The sequence below is a fragment of the Poeciliopsis prolifica genome, unplaced genomic scaffold (genome assembly GCF_027474105.1).
Source record: "Poeciliopsis prolifica strain line A6 unplaced genomic scaffold, Auburn_PproV2 SCAFFOLD008, whole genome shotgun sequence".
Lineage (NCBI taxonomy): Eukaryota > Metazoa > Chordata > Actinopteri > Cyprinodontiformes > Poeciliidae > Poeciliopsis > Poeciliopsis prolifica.
Genome location: NW_026562383.1, coordinates 13,862,227 through 13,882,463, shown reverse-complemented (window position 1 = coordinate 13,882,463; position 20,237 = coordinate 13,862,227). Strand labels below are relative to the sequence as shown.

Here is a 20,237-nt window from a genome sequence, read left to right as displayed (position 1 = left end):
TACCTCTGGGGCAAACTGCGCGATTTACTCTGCTACAGGAGGAGGCACTCAGCATTTGCTGACCAGGTACTTACTTTGACACATAAAACAATATCAAACATTAGCAAAAAACAAAACAAAACAAAAAAGTTAAAAAAAAAATTTTTCTCCTCTTTTAACCAAGCATGAGTGCTGTCAGTATTAACCACATACTTTTTTTTTTCTCTGAGAATTAAGTGTCTTATTACTGTTTATGCACAATGGACTCCTTTAAATATGAGATGTTGGGAATATAATAATTAATTTTATTTAATTATGTGGTAGACCTATGTTTGTTTTAACCGCATATTTAATAAATCACTCTCACATTTAAAAAAAAATCCACTTTTTCACTTTTTTAAATTAATACATTTGGTTAAAATTTATATAGACTGCTTTAATAATTGCGGCAATATCTTTCAATATGTCTATTGTTTGCCTCAATAAATTCATGAATGCTAAATGTCAAATATTATTGTTGTGTAGCTGCAGCTCAGAACAGAATACGTTACTCAGATGTGTTCTCAGCAGAATTTAAATAAAAGCTCAAGCAAAGTATATTATTTCTATCAAATGAATATCCATAAACATTTGTAAAATATTAGAGATTCAAATGTATCAGTCTTGTATTTTAATGCACTTTGTTTCAATGCATTAAAATGTATTGTTTTCTAAATGGAATTATATTGTATAGTCACATTGAATAAATTATAATACTCTTGAAATGTCAATTTATTTCAGAAACAGTTCAGTAAGTGAACATCCTTACGCCAACACATATCTACTGATGCTTCCAAACCTGAATTTCTGTTAATTTTTGATTGATTGTTTTGATTGCTATACTGGTGTCTTAGCTTACAGCAAATACAATCTTGCATTACATTAGAATATTACATCAGTTGAAGAAGAAAAATGTTTATACAGAAATTTTGGTTTAAAAGCGCCTGTTTAATACCAACTTTTTTACAAGGTACTTTCAATCATAGAAACAAGAATCCGAACAGATATTCTAATTTATTAAACATGACTCGTATCCAGTGAGACATTGTTCAATCATCAAAATTTTAATTAAATATACAACATACTCTATTTATATATTTAGCTAAATATATAAACAAAAAATATATAAAATATATAGATATATATAAATAAAGTAGTTCCCTTAAACTAATAAAAAATCAAGGATGAAACTAGCCAGGGAAGCTGCTGAGAGGCAAAAATTTTTGCAGGTACATCCAACAATTATTGTTTGTGTTCTCCATGTGACAACAATGTCCTGTTCTCCACATTATGATTACACTTCACAACCAGAATGTCATTCCTAAAATAAAAGATGTCAAGGTAAATTCCAGTATGAATAGTTTTAAAGACAGCATTGGCCCCAAACTTTCAGGTGTCTCATTGAAAGCTGAAGGTCAAGAGGGATTCATTATGTTATAGATTTGCATAACACTTGCAAGGTCGAGTGAACAAATATTGTAATACATGGGATGCTAACGATTTATCCCAGTCTCTGTTTATTTTGAAAAACCGTAGCATCTCTTTTTATGTTCTACATCTAAATATCATAATTATTTGAATTAGTTTGGACAACACATGATGAATTATTGTCTCAGTGATGGGAATATTATTGTTTTTGCTTGAAAAGAACATAACTGGATAGTATTACATGGTAGCAGTATCGCTGTGAGTTGTGGTAGTTTCATTGTAATTTTGCACATGCCTGATAACCTCTCGTGGGTCTTTTCAAGCTCTAGTGAAGCTGTTTTTGCTCCCATCTAGTGGGTGTTGTCGTTTAGCGTTTTCTTTAACATCGGTTACGAACAGATCTGACAGATCATCCACAGATGGTTTTCTATCAGACATTTGCTTTTGATTTCAGCAGCTCCTGATAATAAAATATTTTATTTATTATGTTTTCTTTTTTTTCTTCTTTGTTAATAATATGTGACCACCCTACAGTTGAAAACACCAGAAAATTAGAAATAGGTCTTCCAGGGAGTATAGAAATATAAGCTGTCATGTATCCAAGTCTGATTATAAATACACATGCTGTGTAGTTTTCTGTAATACTGGAATGGTTTACCTTAGAGGCTAATTGAGCTCTCTCACCCTCTCCTTTTTCCATTCCCCTCTTGAAATCCAGAAGATCCACCCATGATGTTTACTGTGGAAGAGCCACAACTATGTAACTAAGCTTTATTTGCTTTCTCATGCTGACTTTGACACCATTTGTGGCATCTTCAGCAGATAGCTCCTCCTAAAAATTTTTAGAGCTAAAGACTTTTAGAGCTATATTATTCATCCCGCAGGTTAATGGCAGTAATCCTTTAAATTAATGTGTTTGTAACTGTGCAAAAAAAAAAAAAAAACTTAGACTCCTTAATTGTACCAGTAAATATTTTCTTTTTTTTATTTTTGTGCATGTATAAATTGACCCGTATTAGGTTTGCCAGACTAACCAACAAATAAGCTGGACGAATTTTAACATGGGTCATTTAACACATCTTTCTCACCCTGTTTGGTGCTTCACCTTATCTTTGTTTCAGCATTCTTTTTTATTTTTTTTTTTTACAAAATCTAGACATTTTAATGGAAATGTGTTGTCTGACAGGTTTTTATTGAATGATTAAAGTACAAAGCAAGTAACTCTTCATATTTCACTGCAACACTGTAATCAGAGGCCACGAGAGCACGTGAGATGAAAGAGAAAGAACTCCAGGGACTCCACTCATACTTCAGATCAGGGCGCTTGAGTTTCATAACTGCCGCAAAAACATTTCAGACCCTGACGTTTCTGAGGGAAAGTGTATCTAGAGCAGGGAGAAGTGTGAGTGGAGACATAAGCAGAGGTGGCTGGACAGTAACCAGACCGCACATGTCCCCCAGAACTCCCCGGGACATTGTGTTCTCTGCCAGGGAGGTGGTGCTCCATTTTTAACAGCTGGCCTTGTGTGGTTGCCAAGCAAATGCTTCCACATGGGTCATGTAAGTCTCAGTGATAGAAATATAAATAAAAATAAAACATGTTTGAGCTCAAGTGAAGCCTTTGCACAGCATCCATGACTGTTTTCTTTAGTGAAGTTATATGTACAAACTGTCTCAGTGGGATTTATTTATAGTGTATTAATTTTGTTGACATTTATTATTTGTTATGTTTAATTATTTATGTTTTCTTCTTTTTTTATTTAGTTTTTTTTTATCATGCTAGAGAAAATAATTCTCTAGCATGCTTGTAATTGTGGTGGAAATTATATATCAGTTAGCAACACAATAAAAAAAAAAGTCTATTATTAAGAATTTCAGAAACTTTGTTTAGGTTTGTCTTTAACTTTTGACATAAATGTATATTATATTTATAATATTGTATTTTGTAGAACTAGACAACATGATGTAAGAATTGTCACAATTTTACCAATGCAGTTTATATACTGGTGGTGTGTACTCTAATTTGTGTTTTAAATTTGTAAGTTTTGCTGTGTTAATGATGGATCAGATTTTATGTTTAGAGCTATTTTCAAACAGTTAAACATTGCAAAGGACTGTACAGAGGCCTGTACAGAGGTATTAGGCAAAAAAGAAACATTCAAGTGAATAATTACAGATGAAAATACTAAAAGAATGCAGTTAAATAAGAATAGGTATTAGGCAACTAGAATAAAATGTCATAGAAAATGTAAACCATAATACAGTTAAATTTGCTGTGAAGAAACCTCAAAGGCAGCATGTCCTAAACGAAGCCGGAAATGAAAATGACACAAAAACACATTTCACTTTTGATTGAATTAAATATATTTAAAAGTCTAATTAACATTTCTATAAAGTCATTCCCAATTAAAAGTTACCTATAATATGATAAACAGTTAAATATAAAGAAAGTTAAACAACACAAAAAAAATTCACAATCATCTGGATTACAAAAGAAAAGTGGTCCTCTTAGATGTTTAAAGATTAACAACAGTTTCACAATTCTATTACTGAATTAAACTGTAGTTTTAAATACCTGTATTCTATTCTTGAATTAAAAAAAAAATCTATTGTATTCAATACGCCTAAACCTTGATGTATGCTAAGTTTGCTTTTTTTTTGACAATTGTTTGTATTTTAGGATTTAAATCTAATAAACTTGCTTTCATCTTCAACTGAACATTATCTCATGCACTTATTAAGATATTTCATCTCCCAGTTTTTTGTGGCTTTATTCGCTTCCAGCATGAGCTTCAGAGATTTGAAGTGTTATTTGTTACTCGCAGGTTTAGACAATCTTTGGGGGTCCCCTAAATTTAACTAACACACATGCATGCTGCTATTCAAGTGTTTATTGTAAACCTTTACTAATTCATTAAAATTCACCCTTTTAAAATAATATTTTGAAGTTCTTTGAAGATTTCTTCTTGTTTTTGTTAAAAAGTGTGTGTTTCAGACACACTTTCCATATCCTCTACAACAGTATGCTGGAAATGACCTACACAGTCTGTCATCTGCTGGCATTCAAAGACAGGTGTAAGCATATCTTTTCCAAAGTGATTAATGACTGGTTTCTGTCCATCTGTTTATGCCTCGTCAAAGGAACCTGTGCTTTCTCCAAGCTATCTTCCTAGAAAGTGCATATTTTCAAGTAAAAAAAAGAAGCAAACTCAGTTATGTGATGATTAAAAAAAAAACTTTCTGGACATCTAAATGTTCTTATTGTAGACACAGAAAAAATGACAGAGGCAAATCTGAATTTGAATCTAGTTCCTTCCTTTCCCTCTCACTGAACCTCTCTTCAAGCCAAGACATGGGTGTGAGTAACTGGCATGAGCTGAGTTTGGCATGGGTCATCTTGGACCAGTTCACAGTCTGTGCTTGTGTTGTCAGAATCATTACGATCTCTTCATGAACGAGTCTGTGGGAACACAAGAAGAAAAGGGAGCTGGATGGAGAGGGAAGTCAGGGGGAGTTCAAGAAACAACTGTCTATGTCTGTCCGTACATCTGACACTAGTGTAGTCTCGATAAATCGTAGTCTCGATAAATCATAGATCACTTAATTTGAGCTATAAGGCATATGGATTATGATTATGTTACACAAGGTCAGTTAAAATTAATTCTTTTCTCTCTCCTATGGGAGGTTATCAGAGGATGTTTTTGTCAGAGAGTAAGCACATCATAAATCATCTGTGTCACCCATCTCTTCTTTCAGCCTGAAGGCGACATGTCCAACTGTAGGTCAAGCTTCTTTTCAATTCCCTTGACAGCGAGTAGATGTTACAAGCAATCCAGAGATCCTTTCAGGATTGCTTTTACAATAGCATAACACTACTGTAAATATGTCCTTGCTTTTCAGGTTGAACATTACAGAGAATTTCTGTTTTTACAGAAAAGTCTGCCTGTTACGATGGATCTGTAGTTCACCTAAGAAAATGCTAATCACTAAGCATTTTCTTACTTGTTCGGCACAACAAGTACTGTGTACAGTGATTATTTTCACACCTACCAAGCAAGTGCACGGAGGTGGGCTTAACAGTTGAAGCCTCTCAGATGTCTCATAACTCAACCACTGCCAAGCTCCCTCCCAAAACATTTGAAGCCTGCTGACGTAGGCCGGCCATTTACTTTTAGCCCTCCCCCCAACTCACTCTATCTTAATACCATATCATGAGGAGAAGACCAGAGGGTTGACTTCATAATAGTTCTGATTGCTTTAATTATCTTGCAGTTTCAAAGATTTAAAATCTTTTGTGTTTGAGTGTTTTCCTGCTGAGTTGTACCTAGAATATTTTCTGGATTCCTTTTCTAGCTTTCTCTTCTTTTCTGTAGAACTGGCAGCGATTTCAGTGAAAGTATTTTTGCTTGTCGCACGGACTTTACCCAAAAAGTTTTTATATCAAGTTGGTGTCTTGAGGTAACTATTGTATCACAGGAAACTATGAGTTCCTTAGTCATAAATGCAATGGGAGACTCCAGCAATGCAGGATTTGATATAATCCAAAACCGCATTGAATCCTTGAGTGGCAAGATGGACAAACTCATCAATCTTCAAGAAAAGGTCCTCAGTCGACTGGATGGGATGTCACAAGAAATCGATGACATTGAACAGGATATGGAGCAAATCAAGGTGGACAAGGAGGAGATCCATCTCTCCCCAAGGGTGGTGAACCAGACCCAGGTGATGGGACGGGAGGTGCGGCTGATCTGCCAGGAGATGAGCACCATCATGTCTGTAGTCAACCAGCGGTCTGAGCAGCAGGCCCAAAAGCTGGAAGGAATGGAGAAGCTGGTTCTTAGCATGCAGCAGGTCATCAGCTTCATTGGTGAGACGGTGAAGCGTTCAAAGGTCATGGAGATGATGTTCAAAGGTCCAGCAACTCGGAAAACAACCAGGAACAAAGACAGTAAAGGGAAACAAGCAACCAAAAGGAAAACATCCACAGAGACGGTTACAAAGAAGCCTGACAAGGTGGGAGAAGCTAGAAAATGCTAAGTTTAGAGCATTACTACACATTGCCAAATTTTGGGTGATTTTGGTCTTAATCAAAATTGAATTTTGGCATTTACAGAGTAGCTTCTGAAGTGAGGTTAGAAGATTTTTATGCTTGAAGGGGTTCTACATACCCATTTATTATTTTCATCTCATATTTGTCAGCATTCCACATGCAAAGCATAATGCTGTGGAAATTACAGAGATAAAGTTATAACTCAGCAGTTTCTGCTTTTTTTTTTCTTTTTCTTTTTGGCAGGACAAGTAAAAATGATCACAGCACCAAAGCTGAACAGCCTTGTTTTTGCTCATTAATGAACTTTAGCTTTAGGGTTTTTTTTCTATATAATTAGCTGGTTTAAAAGGTCACTTCTGGGTTTTGGCATGTACATACTTTCAAGATATATTTAAAGGGTAAAGCAATAAAGATAGTGTATGCCATAAGAAAATGTTGCTATTGCACAATAAACATGATACATATATAAAGTCCCCATTTAACTCACGTTTATGGCTGCTGGCTCCCTTCTTGTGCTTGATGCAACATGGCCTCCTTTGCATGAGGCACAGAGGGGCACAACCTGGCAGCACCAGGATAAAGCCAGCATGAAGCCTAGATCGAAATACAAGTGGCCTGCGGTTCATTTTTTGATTGGAACAGTGGTATTTTTTTTACCCCCCGGCCCTGTCTGCTTACCATGTGTCAACGTTTCATGATGAGTCAAATTTCTCACCTTCTCTCTTTTGGTCTTCATTACTCTCACTCACTCAGATTTCTTTGTACATGTTGTGCTTGCACTTCCAGTCTCAGCTCTCCATAGTGCCACAGTTAAAGCTCTGCTCGCAGTTTTACGGCATATCTGATGAATCTGATTACTTTTACAATTATTGGTTTTATTAAAAGCTGGCAAGAAGAATGGCATGGTTAAAAGACCAGTATAAGAAGACCAGAATGGGGAAGAAAATGCTCTGGTCAGAGGAAATCAAAATAAAACAGCTCCCACACATGCAAAATGCAATGTGTGGCAGAAAAGCAATGCTGATCTCACCTTGACCACACCATCACCATGATAAAACATGATAGTGGCTGCTTAGTGCTGTGGGGACAGGGAAGCTGATCAGAACTGTTAGGAGGATGACTGGAGGTTCACCTTCCAGCAGTACAACAACCTTAAAAATACTGCCAGCCAAAGCCAGCATTTTAATGTGTTCAAAGTTCATAAAGTATCTAAATAAGAATTTGAGGCCAAACTTGAAAACCTTGATTGAGACAGAGTTATTTTGTAAATAATCAGCATAAACATATTTTTTTACTGTCATAAAGCTGCTACTCCAGAACACTTACAACAAAAAGAAGTTCTACAACATCAAAAGTGGTCTTCAGTATGATATTACAGAGGATCCACTTAAAAGTACCTTTCAATGTGTCCTACATATGTAATATATTGCACTGCATTTCATGAATGGTATTTAAATTTCTGGAAGTTAAAAGGTGTAAGCATTATACAATGTCTATTTTAAAAAAAAAAATCTTTTACGCAAAAACACTTTCCCATTGCACTGAAGTCACATCCAAAGCTGACCTGGGCTTTCTGTCTTTATTATCTGTGATTAAGCAGACTGTGATGACTCTGTTAAAGGGTCACTAAGTGCTATCTGGCAGCAGCCGGCACTCAGATGTGCACACTGCTATCCCTTACATAGCTAAAGAGGTTATGGTTTTCTTTTAAGTTAGTCAGATGAGCAAAGCAAAATCTGACCACATTGGCAGAAGGAAGTGTTACTGTATGTTGTGGGAGTAAAAAAAAATAAAAAAATCTTCCCAATGTACTTTTCTTTGGTGAACATTTATGACTGCCAAGTAATCTGAATTATTTGTGGGTCGTGTTTCAATGAATTTCCATTGTCGTCAGAGTGCTTGTCATCCTATCCCACCTCCAGAGGTGTGAAATATTTAACATTTATTTCATGTTACTTTGGTCTCAATATGCACTCCCTTGTTTTCCAGTTACATTTCTATACCCCACAACTGTCTCTAAGTGAACCTTGACACTAGCAACATATCCCCTCTCAGTTAACTTCATTGTTGAAAAACATATGTGGGACACCTCAAGTTCAAGATGAGTTTCTTTCCGTCTCAACCTGATATCAGAGTGTTTAGTATCATCGATTCAGCTGGGAGATTTGGAGAACAACCTGCAATCGCTTGTAATATTTTCCACACAGGGTCAGCATCACATTCCACTGTTGAGTGCGACAAGTGATAAGCTCTATTTTCACTGTCCTGCTGCTACCTATCCATCAGCCATGAATAAGCAGAGGCATGTCATTATATAAGCCAGTATGTGCATGTTGATGTCCAGTAACTGTGGCTGCAAGTCAGTTAGGTCTTTACAATTTGTCATATGGTGTTTATTGAAAGTGTGACTATGTTTTTGTGAACATCAGCCCTTTGTATCAACTTTCATATTAACAAGTTTTTTATTATTTACCTATACAATTACTTGTATATTACTTTTAGTCAGTGCTGTGAAAAAGTATGTTACAGATTTCTTTCTGCTTTCATGCGCATTGCTGTATTTTTTGAGACAGTATCTCACTTGTATTCAAGTATTAAAGTATTAACTTATCTCTCACTGCCACTGAGCAGCAGGGTGTAGCTCGGTGAAGGTTGGTACGCTATAGTCCCTTCTCCATTATCAGGTTTCACTCTAATAGTTTCTAGCTAAGTTGGGTGTGTCTCCATTAGCAGTGTGTTTCTAACTATAGGTGCGAATCTCAGAAGAATGCGTACCTGAATGTGGAAACTTAGGTTATGAGAAAAGGAGTTGTAGTGACTGATGATAATTTTCTGATGATGTCAGTTTGCACATGTGACTTGCCAGATCATTGCCTTCCTGGGCAATTCTGCTCGAAAAAAATCTTGCACAGTCTGGGCTTTCTCCCTTTGACTCGGATTGTCTCCGGTAAATTTTTTTTACTGGGCCAGTCAGCCAACAGAAGGAGTAGTTGTGAATAACTATGCTGTTTCAGAATTGCAATCTGTCTCTAGTTTTAGCAAATGCAGTGTAGGAAGTGAACGAAGCAATTCAATCTGTCTTGGCCATGCTTCCAAATATTGAAATGACGTTAACAGCCATCCTCCACTCTAGCTGCAGTGGAGGATGATTGATTACAATGCAGGTAATTTCTGACAAGCTTCTTAACTTCAAACTGACGTATTACATACGTCACGGGCAGACTTTAGCAACTGGGTAAAATTGAAAACCTTCACACCTCCAGGAAGCAATCATTTCTCAAAAGAAGACTCTTGATAAGAAGCACAGTGTAAGACAAGAGGCTGGTTTTTACCAGATTGATTTTTAGGCACTTGCCTGGTAAGTCTCACTTATTGATTTGTGGCTCACCATCTTGCCAACTATGACGGTCTTGTTGCAGATTGAAAATGGTGGTTGAGATGTTTATGATTGAGGACTTTTCATCCAGTGACATACATCCAAGGACCAAAGAGTCTGCTGACAATCAAATGAGTTGCTCTCAATGCCCAGCTTGTACCAGCCCATGTTTTGGTTTCCAAAAAATGCGAGAAACTGCACAGAATCTATCTGCAAATAGAGACAAATTTGTTGATTGGGGAAGAACCAATTAAAGCTGCAGCCTGGTTGGACTCTTACTGTGCAGGCAGGGTTAAACTCTAAGTCTATAATACTATCCTACTATGATTCCACAATAGTGTATCACTTGCTTGTCACTGTCTGTGACATTTTTATGTCCCCCAGTCAACACACTGGTTTTGTAATGCCTGTACCTAACCATACCATAACACTGTCCTAAGCACTTACAACTGAAGGGAGGCACATAACAAGACATGCCTTCCAAAAAGTTCCACTTTTCTCTGATCAGTCCATGGAATATTTTCTCAAATGTTTGTATTAGTAAATAAAAACTCTCCTGTGGATAATATTTGTGCCCAGGATTGCCTTTATTGTTTGACGATTAACTGAGGTAGGTGAGCAATGCACTGCTTTAGATGAGGTAGGTTTTTTGTGACCTCCTGGATGAGTGGTCTTGAGAGAGTTTCACTTTGGTTTGCTGGAGTACCAAAGTCTTACAGATGACTTTGTAGCTATATTTCGATTGGGACTTTTTGAGAATATTATGTTATGTTGTGAGCTGGGTTCTAATTAAGTGATTTCTTTAGTCTAGGTTTCTCACGCTATTTTTTGACAGATATATAAAAAAAAAACACTGTATGATCTGAAACATTTAATTGAGACATAAAAAAAATAATAATAATAAAATCTGTGAAGTCAAATACTTCTTTACAGCACTGCTGCTTCAGTTAAATGCCTGTTCTGTTTGCACCAATATAAAAAATAAAATAAATGCACCCCTTCTTTGTACACTGCTACAATCCTACCAAGCATTTCCATCTTGTCTTTTTACTAGAAAACTACCTCTAACAAAGCCAGTAAATGGAAACAAGAGATAACTCCTGCATGTCAGCCAAGTTCTCTGCAGCACCAATACAAGATAAAGCTCCATGGACCAAAGCATTTCCTCGCATCACGTAAATGTGGAAGCTTTGTAGGTTTTTTGTGCTTACAAACTGTACATATACTAGAACTTCTTTATCTTTTTATTGCTTAACTCTATATCCTTTAGCATTTATGTTTACATAAATGCATATGTAATCTATTGCACTGCATTTCATGAAAGGTATTTTATGAATGCCTACTTCTTAATGTTATGAGTCTCAGCACCAGTTTATTTGGATATCATTGGTTTGATGTTTTAAATAATAATTTCTTCAAAAAATATATTTTTTAAAACTGAGAAAAACTTTTTAGGACAGATTTCTGAATTTTTGTTTTGGATAGAAATACATCTGACAAGCAAAGAGAAATAATATAGTACAAAACATCAACATTGATTTAGTACAGATATTGTCAAGGCTACCAGATCTAACATTTATTCACTTATTTTTTTCACAGGGGAAAGATCACAAGAACAAAGATGGGGCAGAAAAACTATGTTTGGGCCAGAAGAGCCTGAAAGCTCAAAAGAAGATGAAGCCTCCAGATGCAACAGGTTCTTAAAGAAATAGATCATAATGGTTTAATTCTTGCAGCATTTAAATCCTAACTCAGAAACTAATCTCAAAATCAGTGCAACCTTAATTACAAAGACTTAATTCAAATTCTGTGTTTCTTGTTTTTTATTTTTTTTTGTAGATAATATTTCGCCAAAGAAGCAGGCTTTGCTTCTTGAAGAAGTGCAGAAATTAAACAAAGAGAACACAGAAAAAACAGATCAATTGTTTCTGCAGCTGGATCTGGAGTCTGGGGTGTCCCCTAAAGACAAGCAACCAGAGGCCCCCGCTCACAACCTGGTGGACTATGTGCAGGAAGATTCCCAAGCTACTGTGGCTGAGGAACGTGAGTCTACAGGTGTTATTGAGGAGCAAACAGAGAAAGAGGAAACTAAGGAACAAGCAGTGCCAGTGGATGATGTAGTGCAAAACATAGCAGAAGAAGAAAAGCCTGAAGTTCCCAGGGAACAACAGAAAGAAAATATTTCTGCTTCTGAAGAACAAATAGAAGTCTCCGAGATGCCCTCTTCCGATGTAGATAAAAAAGAGGAGATTGCTACCAGGTATGATTGTATATACCTATAATTACTCCTGTGGCAATAAGTCAATCTACATTTCTGCACATGGTCTTAGGTTTTGGTAAACTTCCTTCCTGTAGAACAATTATCACTTAATAATTATCTTTCACATTTTTGGTGAAGTTGAGTAGCACTGAGGATCAAATAATTATTACTTTCTACAAAGCAATTTGAGAAAACTATTTTATTTTCTCAAACAAAATAGTTGAATGCAAATATGAATCAATTATTAAAACAGATATTTCCCTTGCTATTCTGGTTTTGTTTGCAATTAACCTTAACCTGCCATAGATATCCAGTTTCATTATTTAATTTTTTTTCTTTCAAATTCATACCGTAGAGGCCATGCTTGGTTATTTTCACAGTTCTTTGTGCTTTTTTGACACATTTGCATCCAATTTGTATTATCTAAAGCTACAAAGTATATAATGTCACAGAACCAAACAAACCCATAAAACCCATCAACTTCAACCTACAGCGATGACCACAAGGAAGCAACACCATGCACAGAGACTGAGCAGGACCAGATCACTGAAACAGAACAAGACAAGAAGGAGGAAAGAGAAGAGGCGCAGAAAGAAGAAGATGATGAGAGCACTGAGCATGAAGACTGGGCTAGCTTCAAGGCAGATGGAATTCAAATCCAGTTCAACCTTAAAGAAAAGTTGGAGAAAGGAAAACTGGAGAATGCTGATGAAAAAATGATAGATGACGATCAAAGTGAGCGGTTCTTCATTGGTGAGTCACATCCCTCTTCTTCAATAGTAGGACAATGCTTGGGAAGCCTGGTGCTAATGAAACTGATGACAAGAACTTTCTTTCATTATCCTGAAAGTTAGAACATATATTGTTTGTACAGCTTTGAGAAATGAAACACATTGAACATGATCTATTTTGCTCACAGTGACTGTACTATTGGTGTACAGTAGTCGTCAACTTGCAAAGTAAAACTGAGCTCTAAGAAAGTGGAAACAAGACTAAAGCAAGGGAGAATGGGCCACTATCATTTGATTTCAAAAATATTAAATATGTCAATAAACAAGACATAAGTACAATTGAATCAACCACTTCAGAGTTACACAAGTGATCAAGAAAGTTATGTGGTCCTCAAGTGAAAACTGAAAGCAATAAGACCAACATGTGAATCTTGCACTAAATATAATAATACAAAGAAACAAAATTGATCAGGAGCATTAATTTCTGACTCATAAATCATTCTTATCCTCTGGAATAAAAGCTAAGTGCTATATTAAAATAAACTTTTATGATGGTTAATAGCTTTACAACAGGAACAGAATAATAATAAATCACAACCCAAAAAAGACAAAAGCAAACTTCCAAAGACACATTTAGACATGCATCTCTAGATGTTCTGGAAGTAAATATAACAGTGGTATGTGTCTAGGATTTACTATGCATCTATCTGAATGCAGTAGATTATGTCATACATATTTTTCTCTTTTATCCAGTAACCTGTGACATTTATCTTTTTAATCTGATTATGTATTTTTTGGGTCAAAGTTTAGGATGCATTAATGGAATAATGACTCTTCACTGAGAAGAATCATTATTCTTCGAAGTGAATAATGATTCACTAAGAAGTGAATCATGGATTCTAGATCGAGTGGATAAAAAATCCACTCGATCTGCAGATCTGGATTCTGCAGTTCAACAGATGGAAGTTCAGAGAAGAGCATAGTCTTGAACCTGAGACTTGAATCCAAGCTGTCTGCTTTCATAAACAATACAGCTCTATCTGTAATTATTTATTACAAGACATTTCTACATGATATGCCAGTGCAATGATGGTTGCATGCATACTTTAAAAAGTCAACCGCAGCTCATTATTAGTGAGACATGTATGTTACGCCTTATTTATAACTTATAAAAAGAAATATCTTTTTCCTTGTCTCCCCAACCCTTTTTAGATACCACTCCTCCTCCGGCAGCTCCTTTTAATCATCGCATTGTGTCTGCTAAGCCAAACCAGATAAGAAACTTTTATACAATCAACTGGCAAGAGGTCCTAGGCGGGTGAGTGCTGCTCCTCTTTTCTACTTACCAAAAATAAATAGTAAAAATCTTGCATTAGTGCTGAACAAAAGCCATTAAAAAGATCAATTCCAGATTTGGGGCCGATTGTGTAATTGTCCTCCCCATCCTTCCCCTTTTCTCTTCCTCTCCTCAATGGTTCATAACTCCAGAGTCATGGCAGTTATTTTTACATGAAGACTGACTGGTATGTGATACTGGATCCACAGCGCCAGCTGGTAGCTAATCTCTAGGTGTTAATTCGGGCCTTCAAAGTAGAGGCGCAGCCTGGCTCAGATTGAATAAAATAGCAGATTAACCGCAACACTTTCCAAAAGGAAAGATCAGTTCTTGATTTCTCATGGGAAAGATGCACTCCACTATCACTGTCCCATTATTAAATGATTCTTTACTGCTGCAATGCATAATTTGCATGGCTAGAACAACGGACTGGCTGTGCAGCAACAGGAAGCCAATTGTTCTCTCTCCCTCTCTTCCTACAGGGGCCGTTTTGGTCAGGTGCACAAATGTGTTGAAAACTCCTCAGGTCTCACTTTGGCAGCGAAGGTCATTAAAGCTCGAAGCCAGAAAGAAAAGGTACGACACCTGAGACACGTTGCCATGACGCTGAGCAAGTCTATTTTAACTCCTACCATGAGAACTGAGCCACGTGTGACATGAAAAAAAACCCAGGGGGGCGTAACAGGTTTTAGTACTTACTAGAATGTTGTTAGGCTTCTCCTGGAACAGAGGCAAAGGGAATACTTCTCACCACAGTGAGAAAATAACTGACCTAGACCAGAAGATGCATAGTCTCCTATCACAGAGAACAGCTGACACCTCTCATTTTATGTGTGTGTCCTCCATCTGTGCGTCTTCCTGTCTGCCTCTGCATCTTTCTGTGCCTGTGTTTTTGGTAGGACGTGGTGAAGAATGAGATCCAGGTCATGAATAATCTGGACCATGCCAACCTGATCCAGCTGTATGCAGCTTATGAGTCAAGGAATGACATCATCCTTGTACTTGAATAGTATGACCCTTTCTTTTTTAGATTTCCAGTACATGCATGTAAGACTACCAACTCAATCTTCAAATTTTTGATATAATTATTAATCAAGATTAATTTACTATAGGCATTATTTGTTTTTAAAGAAAAACGCCTGAATTTTTTGCTATATATGTAAATTGTTTTTGCATTTGTCTTTATCAGTGTTGGTGGAGGAGAGCTCTTTGACAGGATTATTGATGAAAACTACACTTTGATGGAGTTGGATGCTGTGGTGTTCATCCGACAGATCTGCGAGGGCCTTCAACATATGCACAAAATGTCAATACTGCATCTAGATTTAAAGGTAAGAAAAATAAACACAAACAATAAAGATTAGGAATCTCTGCATAAACTTTGAGAAAAGGATGTTATGGAAAAGTTCTGCTACCTTACGATGGTAAAGATTGGACTGCATCATCATTATTATCAAGTTTTTTTTTTGGCAGATACTGTATACACTGGGTCACAACATTTGAATTTATAAAATATGCACATTTCTTAATTATTTACATTAATTAAGAAGATATTTAAAATCGAATGTCTAGCTTCAGACATTCAGGCTTTTTGGCCCCCACTCTGTGGCATTTACAAATCCAAATAAGAAATATCTTTACTCACAAAGGCAATAAAAAAGGGTGGTTTAAGCGGTTCTGTTTGTTTTTATGCAGTAACTCCATAGAATATCTAGAAAGGTCCTTAATTGTACAAAGCTTTGAAAAGTAGTTTAATGTTTCTTAACTTTAAACTATGTAAATAATAATTTTATATAGACTACAGCAAAAGGCTCTCTCAGCTGGACTCATTCTACAAAATGCAAATATTTTTAGTATTCAAAATAGAACATTTCCTTTGTCATTTTTGGTCAAATTAAAACAGTTTTTTGCTGCTCTATATAAATTATATGTTGTAGAAATGGGGTCCGAAATGTTCTTTAAATGATTGCTGTTCCTTGATCTATCTAAAAGTAATAGCTTTTAGAAAAAGGTCTTTAGCATAGTTTTATTTACTGGAAGTAATTTAAAAGTCTTTTTTTTTTCCTGGTCTTTCAAGCCAGAAAACATTTTGTGCGTGAGCAGAGTGACCAACAAGATTAAGATAATTGATTTTGGCCTCGCTAGGATGTAAGTTTCTATTTCTGATTTAATAAATGTTTCATTGGTATTTTGAAAATGCAAAATGTCCCTGGATTGAAAAACAATCATGTCCTCTTACAGATATAAACCACGGGAGAAATTAAAGGTGAATTTTGGAACTCCAGAGTTTCTAGCTCCTGAGGTCGTCAACTACGACTTTGTGTCGTTCAACACAGACATGTGGAGCCTTGGTGTCATAACTTACATGCTGTAAGTAAAGATGCAAATTCATGCTCAACTGTGTTCAAACCACCGGTAAATCTTCCTTCTCTTTAATTGCTAGCCTGAGTGGTTTATGTCCCTTCCTTGGCGATGATGACAATCAGACTTTAAACAACATCTTGGCTTGTCAGTGGAACTTTGAGGAACAGGAGTTTGCAGATACTTCAGTGGAAGCAAAAGACTTTATCACAAGGCTCCTTGTTATAAATAAAACGTAAGTGCATTGTGTCTCTGTATGATCTGGAATTTTTAATGTCTGGTGAGAATTTAAAATATGAAAAGTATTTTTGTCTTACGTTTGTCATCAGATGGAGGATGGGAGCCTCTGAGGCATTAAGGCATCCATGGCTATCCGACTCTGTTCTTCATCATCGTCTTTATACAAAGGTAGAAAGAAATGACTGAAAAACAACTGTGGATTATGAATTATCTTTAATTCTTCCAAATCTTGTGAGAGACTTCTGGTTTAACTTTACATGTATTTTTTAAGATGGAGAGTGTTGGGTGACTATGTCAAAATTAGATTACTTTTATTATTATCTTACAAATGGATTAGTAAAAAAATAATAAATATTAAATGATATTTGAAAATGTGGAATGGGCACATGTTTAACAAAAGACAGAGACAGAGCGAATTCTATAAGAAGTGTTTGTATTGCACTTTGATACTGCTTAATATTTATAAAATATTTTTTACACAATTTTCTTAATTTTTTTGACAGAAAAATATGTGCAGATCACGCAGATCATCATGCGTACCCGTGATTGATTTATAAGGTAATGTTGAAAGTAATCCATCCATCCATCTATCCACAAGGGGGAAGCATTTCTTAAAGTTTACTCTGACATTACTAGACCTCTGGAAACTAACCTTCTCAACGGTTCTTTTTAGATCTGGACAAGAACGAGATGGCTCCTGATGTGGCAACTTGGACCAACCCTTTTTGTCAGTGAAATCTTCTAGACTTCTCTAAATCCAACTGAAGCACCTGAGACGTGGATTGAATTTTCAGGTTACGTGTGATCCCGTATGTTCTAAGAATGTGAAATGTACTCTCACCTGGTTTAATTTATTCACATTACTAATTTGTAAAGCCACTCATTATCCTTTTTTGTCATGTAGCTTTTGCAAAGTTTATAACATTTATTCATTTCTAAAATGCTGCCATGAGGATGTACTTTATGAATTTGACTAGTTTCTGTCCTTATTTAAGTATCTAAAAAATGGTGCTATAAGTATCTGATGAACCATTATGTATTATATACTTGAGGCTGATTTGCGTGCCATCTTTGCTTTCATTAGAAGTGCATGAATGGCTTGAGGCTTCACTTTCAAACACTACTTTCTTTGGTTTATATCTAGCTAAAATGTGGCAAAAGTGTTTTGTGTGGCTTCCTTTTTTTTTTTGCAAAAGACTTAGACATGCTAAGAAAAGGTCTATTGTTGTTATTGCATAACAGTACACATCTATTTTTAACTTCTTTGTCAACTTAGCAACCCTAAAAAATATGTCTGAGAAAAGCACATCTTTTGTTGCTATAGCATAATTTCACATGATAAATATTAGGAAAATCTGACCTGTAATCAAAGTAAGTTAATCTTGTAGATGTAACCAAAACTGTTACTGTACAACTTTAACTTGAATATATTGATATTTATACATTGATATATTTTTAGGTTGATCACAGTACAGAGGAGACTTTAAATAGTGATCCAAAACATCATATTCCCTGTGGTCTGGATGTGATGTGATAAAGTGAGGGATCTCTCTTGTTGCTACTCAACAAAATTAGAAAGAACATGCCATTGAAGTAAGGCAGATGTTTGTTGGTCATATTAAACCTTTTAGAAAAATCTAGCCTTGAATATTGAATATAGTTGTTCAATGGAAAAAAAAAACATACAAAAGGATTTAAGCACAACCACTAATGCAATATTCATTAATATTTTCAACAATTCAAAGAAATAAAAGGTGACTAAAGTATTTCTCAAAATGTTATCCTACCTTTTTCCAATCAAGTGATGGAGGACTTGGTGGACATTTTAAATACGGAATACCTGACTTCATCTTTCCCAACAATATATGCAACAAGGAAGTGCTGTTTTTCTGAGCCAATATTCAAAATAGACAAGACAAGCAAGCATTCCATTTATGTAAAGCCAATGTGTGTTGATCTTCATAAATCAGGACATGACAAAAGAAAAGCTCAAATAGTTTACTGTGAGACTATGATATAGCATTAAAAGATAGTTTTTACTTTGAGGCTTTCTTTTTACAAACCTTAAATATGCTGTGTGTAAAAGTAATAACTGTAAACAAACCTAAATCCTAAATATTCCTTTTAGTCTGTAGATATGACTTTAGAATAAAAGAATGTGGCCCTTTAATTAAAAATTTACTGATTGTGGTGATGTTGATATTTGTATGTCCACTGTCAGATTATGTAGTACTTGCACTTTATAATAATATTTATTTAAACAATAATTCACCAATCTTGTTTGGTGGACAGATTGTATGGTCAAGTCTCTTCATGTCTTCCATGTCTGATTTCTGAGCAAACATGTAACTTTAGAAAACGTACTTCTGCGACACAGTTTATGTCTTACCATCTTAATTTACTAGTTTACTTTTTATTGCATGACTAGCTTTGTGTTTTGCCCACTTTCAAAGTCTAAATGTGACCCACACAGTCTTTTTTTTTATGTAATTTTTTTTAACTGTTCTTTACTATCTGGCTAACCTGCCTCTGGAGTCTTTTTTGTTGCTCAGATGGTTTTGTAGATTTGAGTTTGAAAACCCCCCAAAACATTTGAAATGCCTTCTGTGAAGGCTCACAAACTAAAAATGATCCACAACTTATTCATAGAACATTTATGTAGTTTTAGTTTACCTTGATGATGAATGCTTTAATGATTGTCAGAGCGCTGTGTGCTTGTAAATTAAAGATGTCGTCACTGAGTGTTAACAAAATCAGCATGTAATTGTAAAGTGTGCACAATCCCATTAAATAAACCATTTTAAACTGTTTGCTCTTTCTTCTTTTACTTTTTGAAGATAATATTGCCAGACAAAATAATTTTTTGTTGTCATGAGCTTAATCTATATTGCAGATTTGGACAATTTGTCACAATTCAAAATTGACCTGATGTTTAAAAACAATAAATGCCCTGTATAATATTTTATCAAGTCCAGAGGACACCAACACACTTCACACTCCGTTCCGTCAATCATACACACACACATTCACATGTTGATGGTGGCCAACTACTTGATTGTAACTATAGCTGCCCTTGGGAAATCTGACCAAAACTTGGCTGCCATATACCACCATGAGGCCCAGATATGGAAAGCTGGTTTAATTTACAAATATTAGGACAATGTATATAATCCAATATATATTATAACCAGATTGAGTATGATTAGAACTTTTTTGACTTATATTCCATATTTGCCAAAACCGCTCAGGGTTTTTCATTAAATTATTCATAATCACTCTTATAACTTCCTGATGATGTTTAGTCAAGCTTGAATTATACCTCACACGAAAAGGCCTACCATGTTTTCTGTGGTCTTACTATGAAATAAACTTTATTTATGATAGTTTGACCTGGAGATCATAGGGAGCTACGTTCTCTTCATAGAAAAACAAATTCA

At 35.5% G+C, this 20,237-nt stretch overlaps 1 protein-coding gene across 2 annotated transcripts; it reads left to right on the top strand.

The window, feature by feature from the left end:
* The first annotated feature begins 5,667 nt into the window (after window positions 1–5,667).
* Window positions 5,668–19,610, top strand: mylk4a (myosin light chain kinase family, member 4a). Of its 2 annotated transcripts, XM_055032939.1 has the most exons (15): window positions 5,668–6,459; window positions 10,927–11,064; window positions 11,472–11,568; window positions 11,712–12,132; window positions 12,626–12,885; window positions 14,076–14,181; window positions 14,682–14,775; window positions 15,099–15,208; window positions 15,389–15,530; window positions 16,277–16,347; window positions 16,441–16,569; window positions 16,643–16,795; window positions 16,890–16,968; window positions 17,304–17,358; window positions 17,474–19,610. In XM_055032939.1, the coding sequence occupies exons 1-14, from the start codon at window positions 5,929–5,931 to the stop codon at window positions 17,355–17,357; spliced, it is 2,385 nt and encodes a 794-aa protein (XP_054888914.1). In that variant the 5' UTR covers window positions 5,668–5,928; the 3' UTR covers window position 17,358; window positions 17,474–19,610. The 2 variants fall into 2 exon arrangements, with proteins under 2 accessions (XP_054888914.1, XP_054888915.1); XM_055032940.1 differs by lacking the exon at window positions 10,927–11,064.
* The last annotated feature ends 627 nt before the right edge of the window (window positions 19,611–20,237 follow it).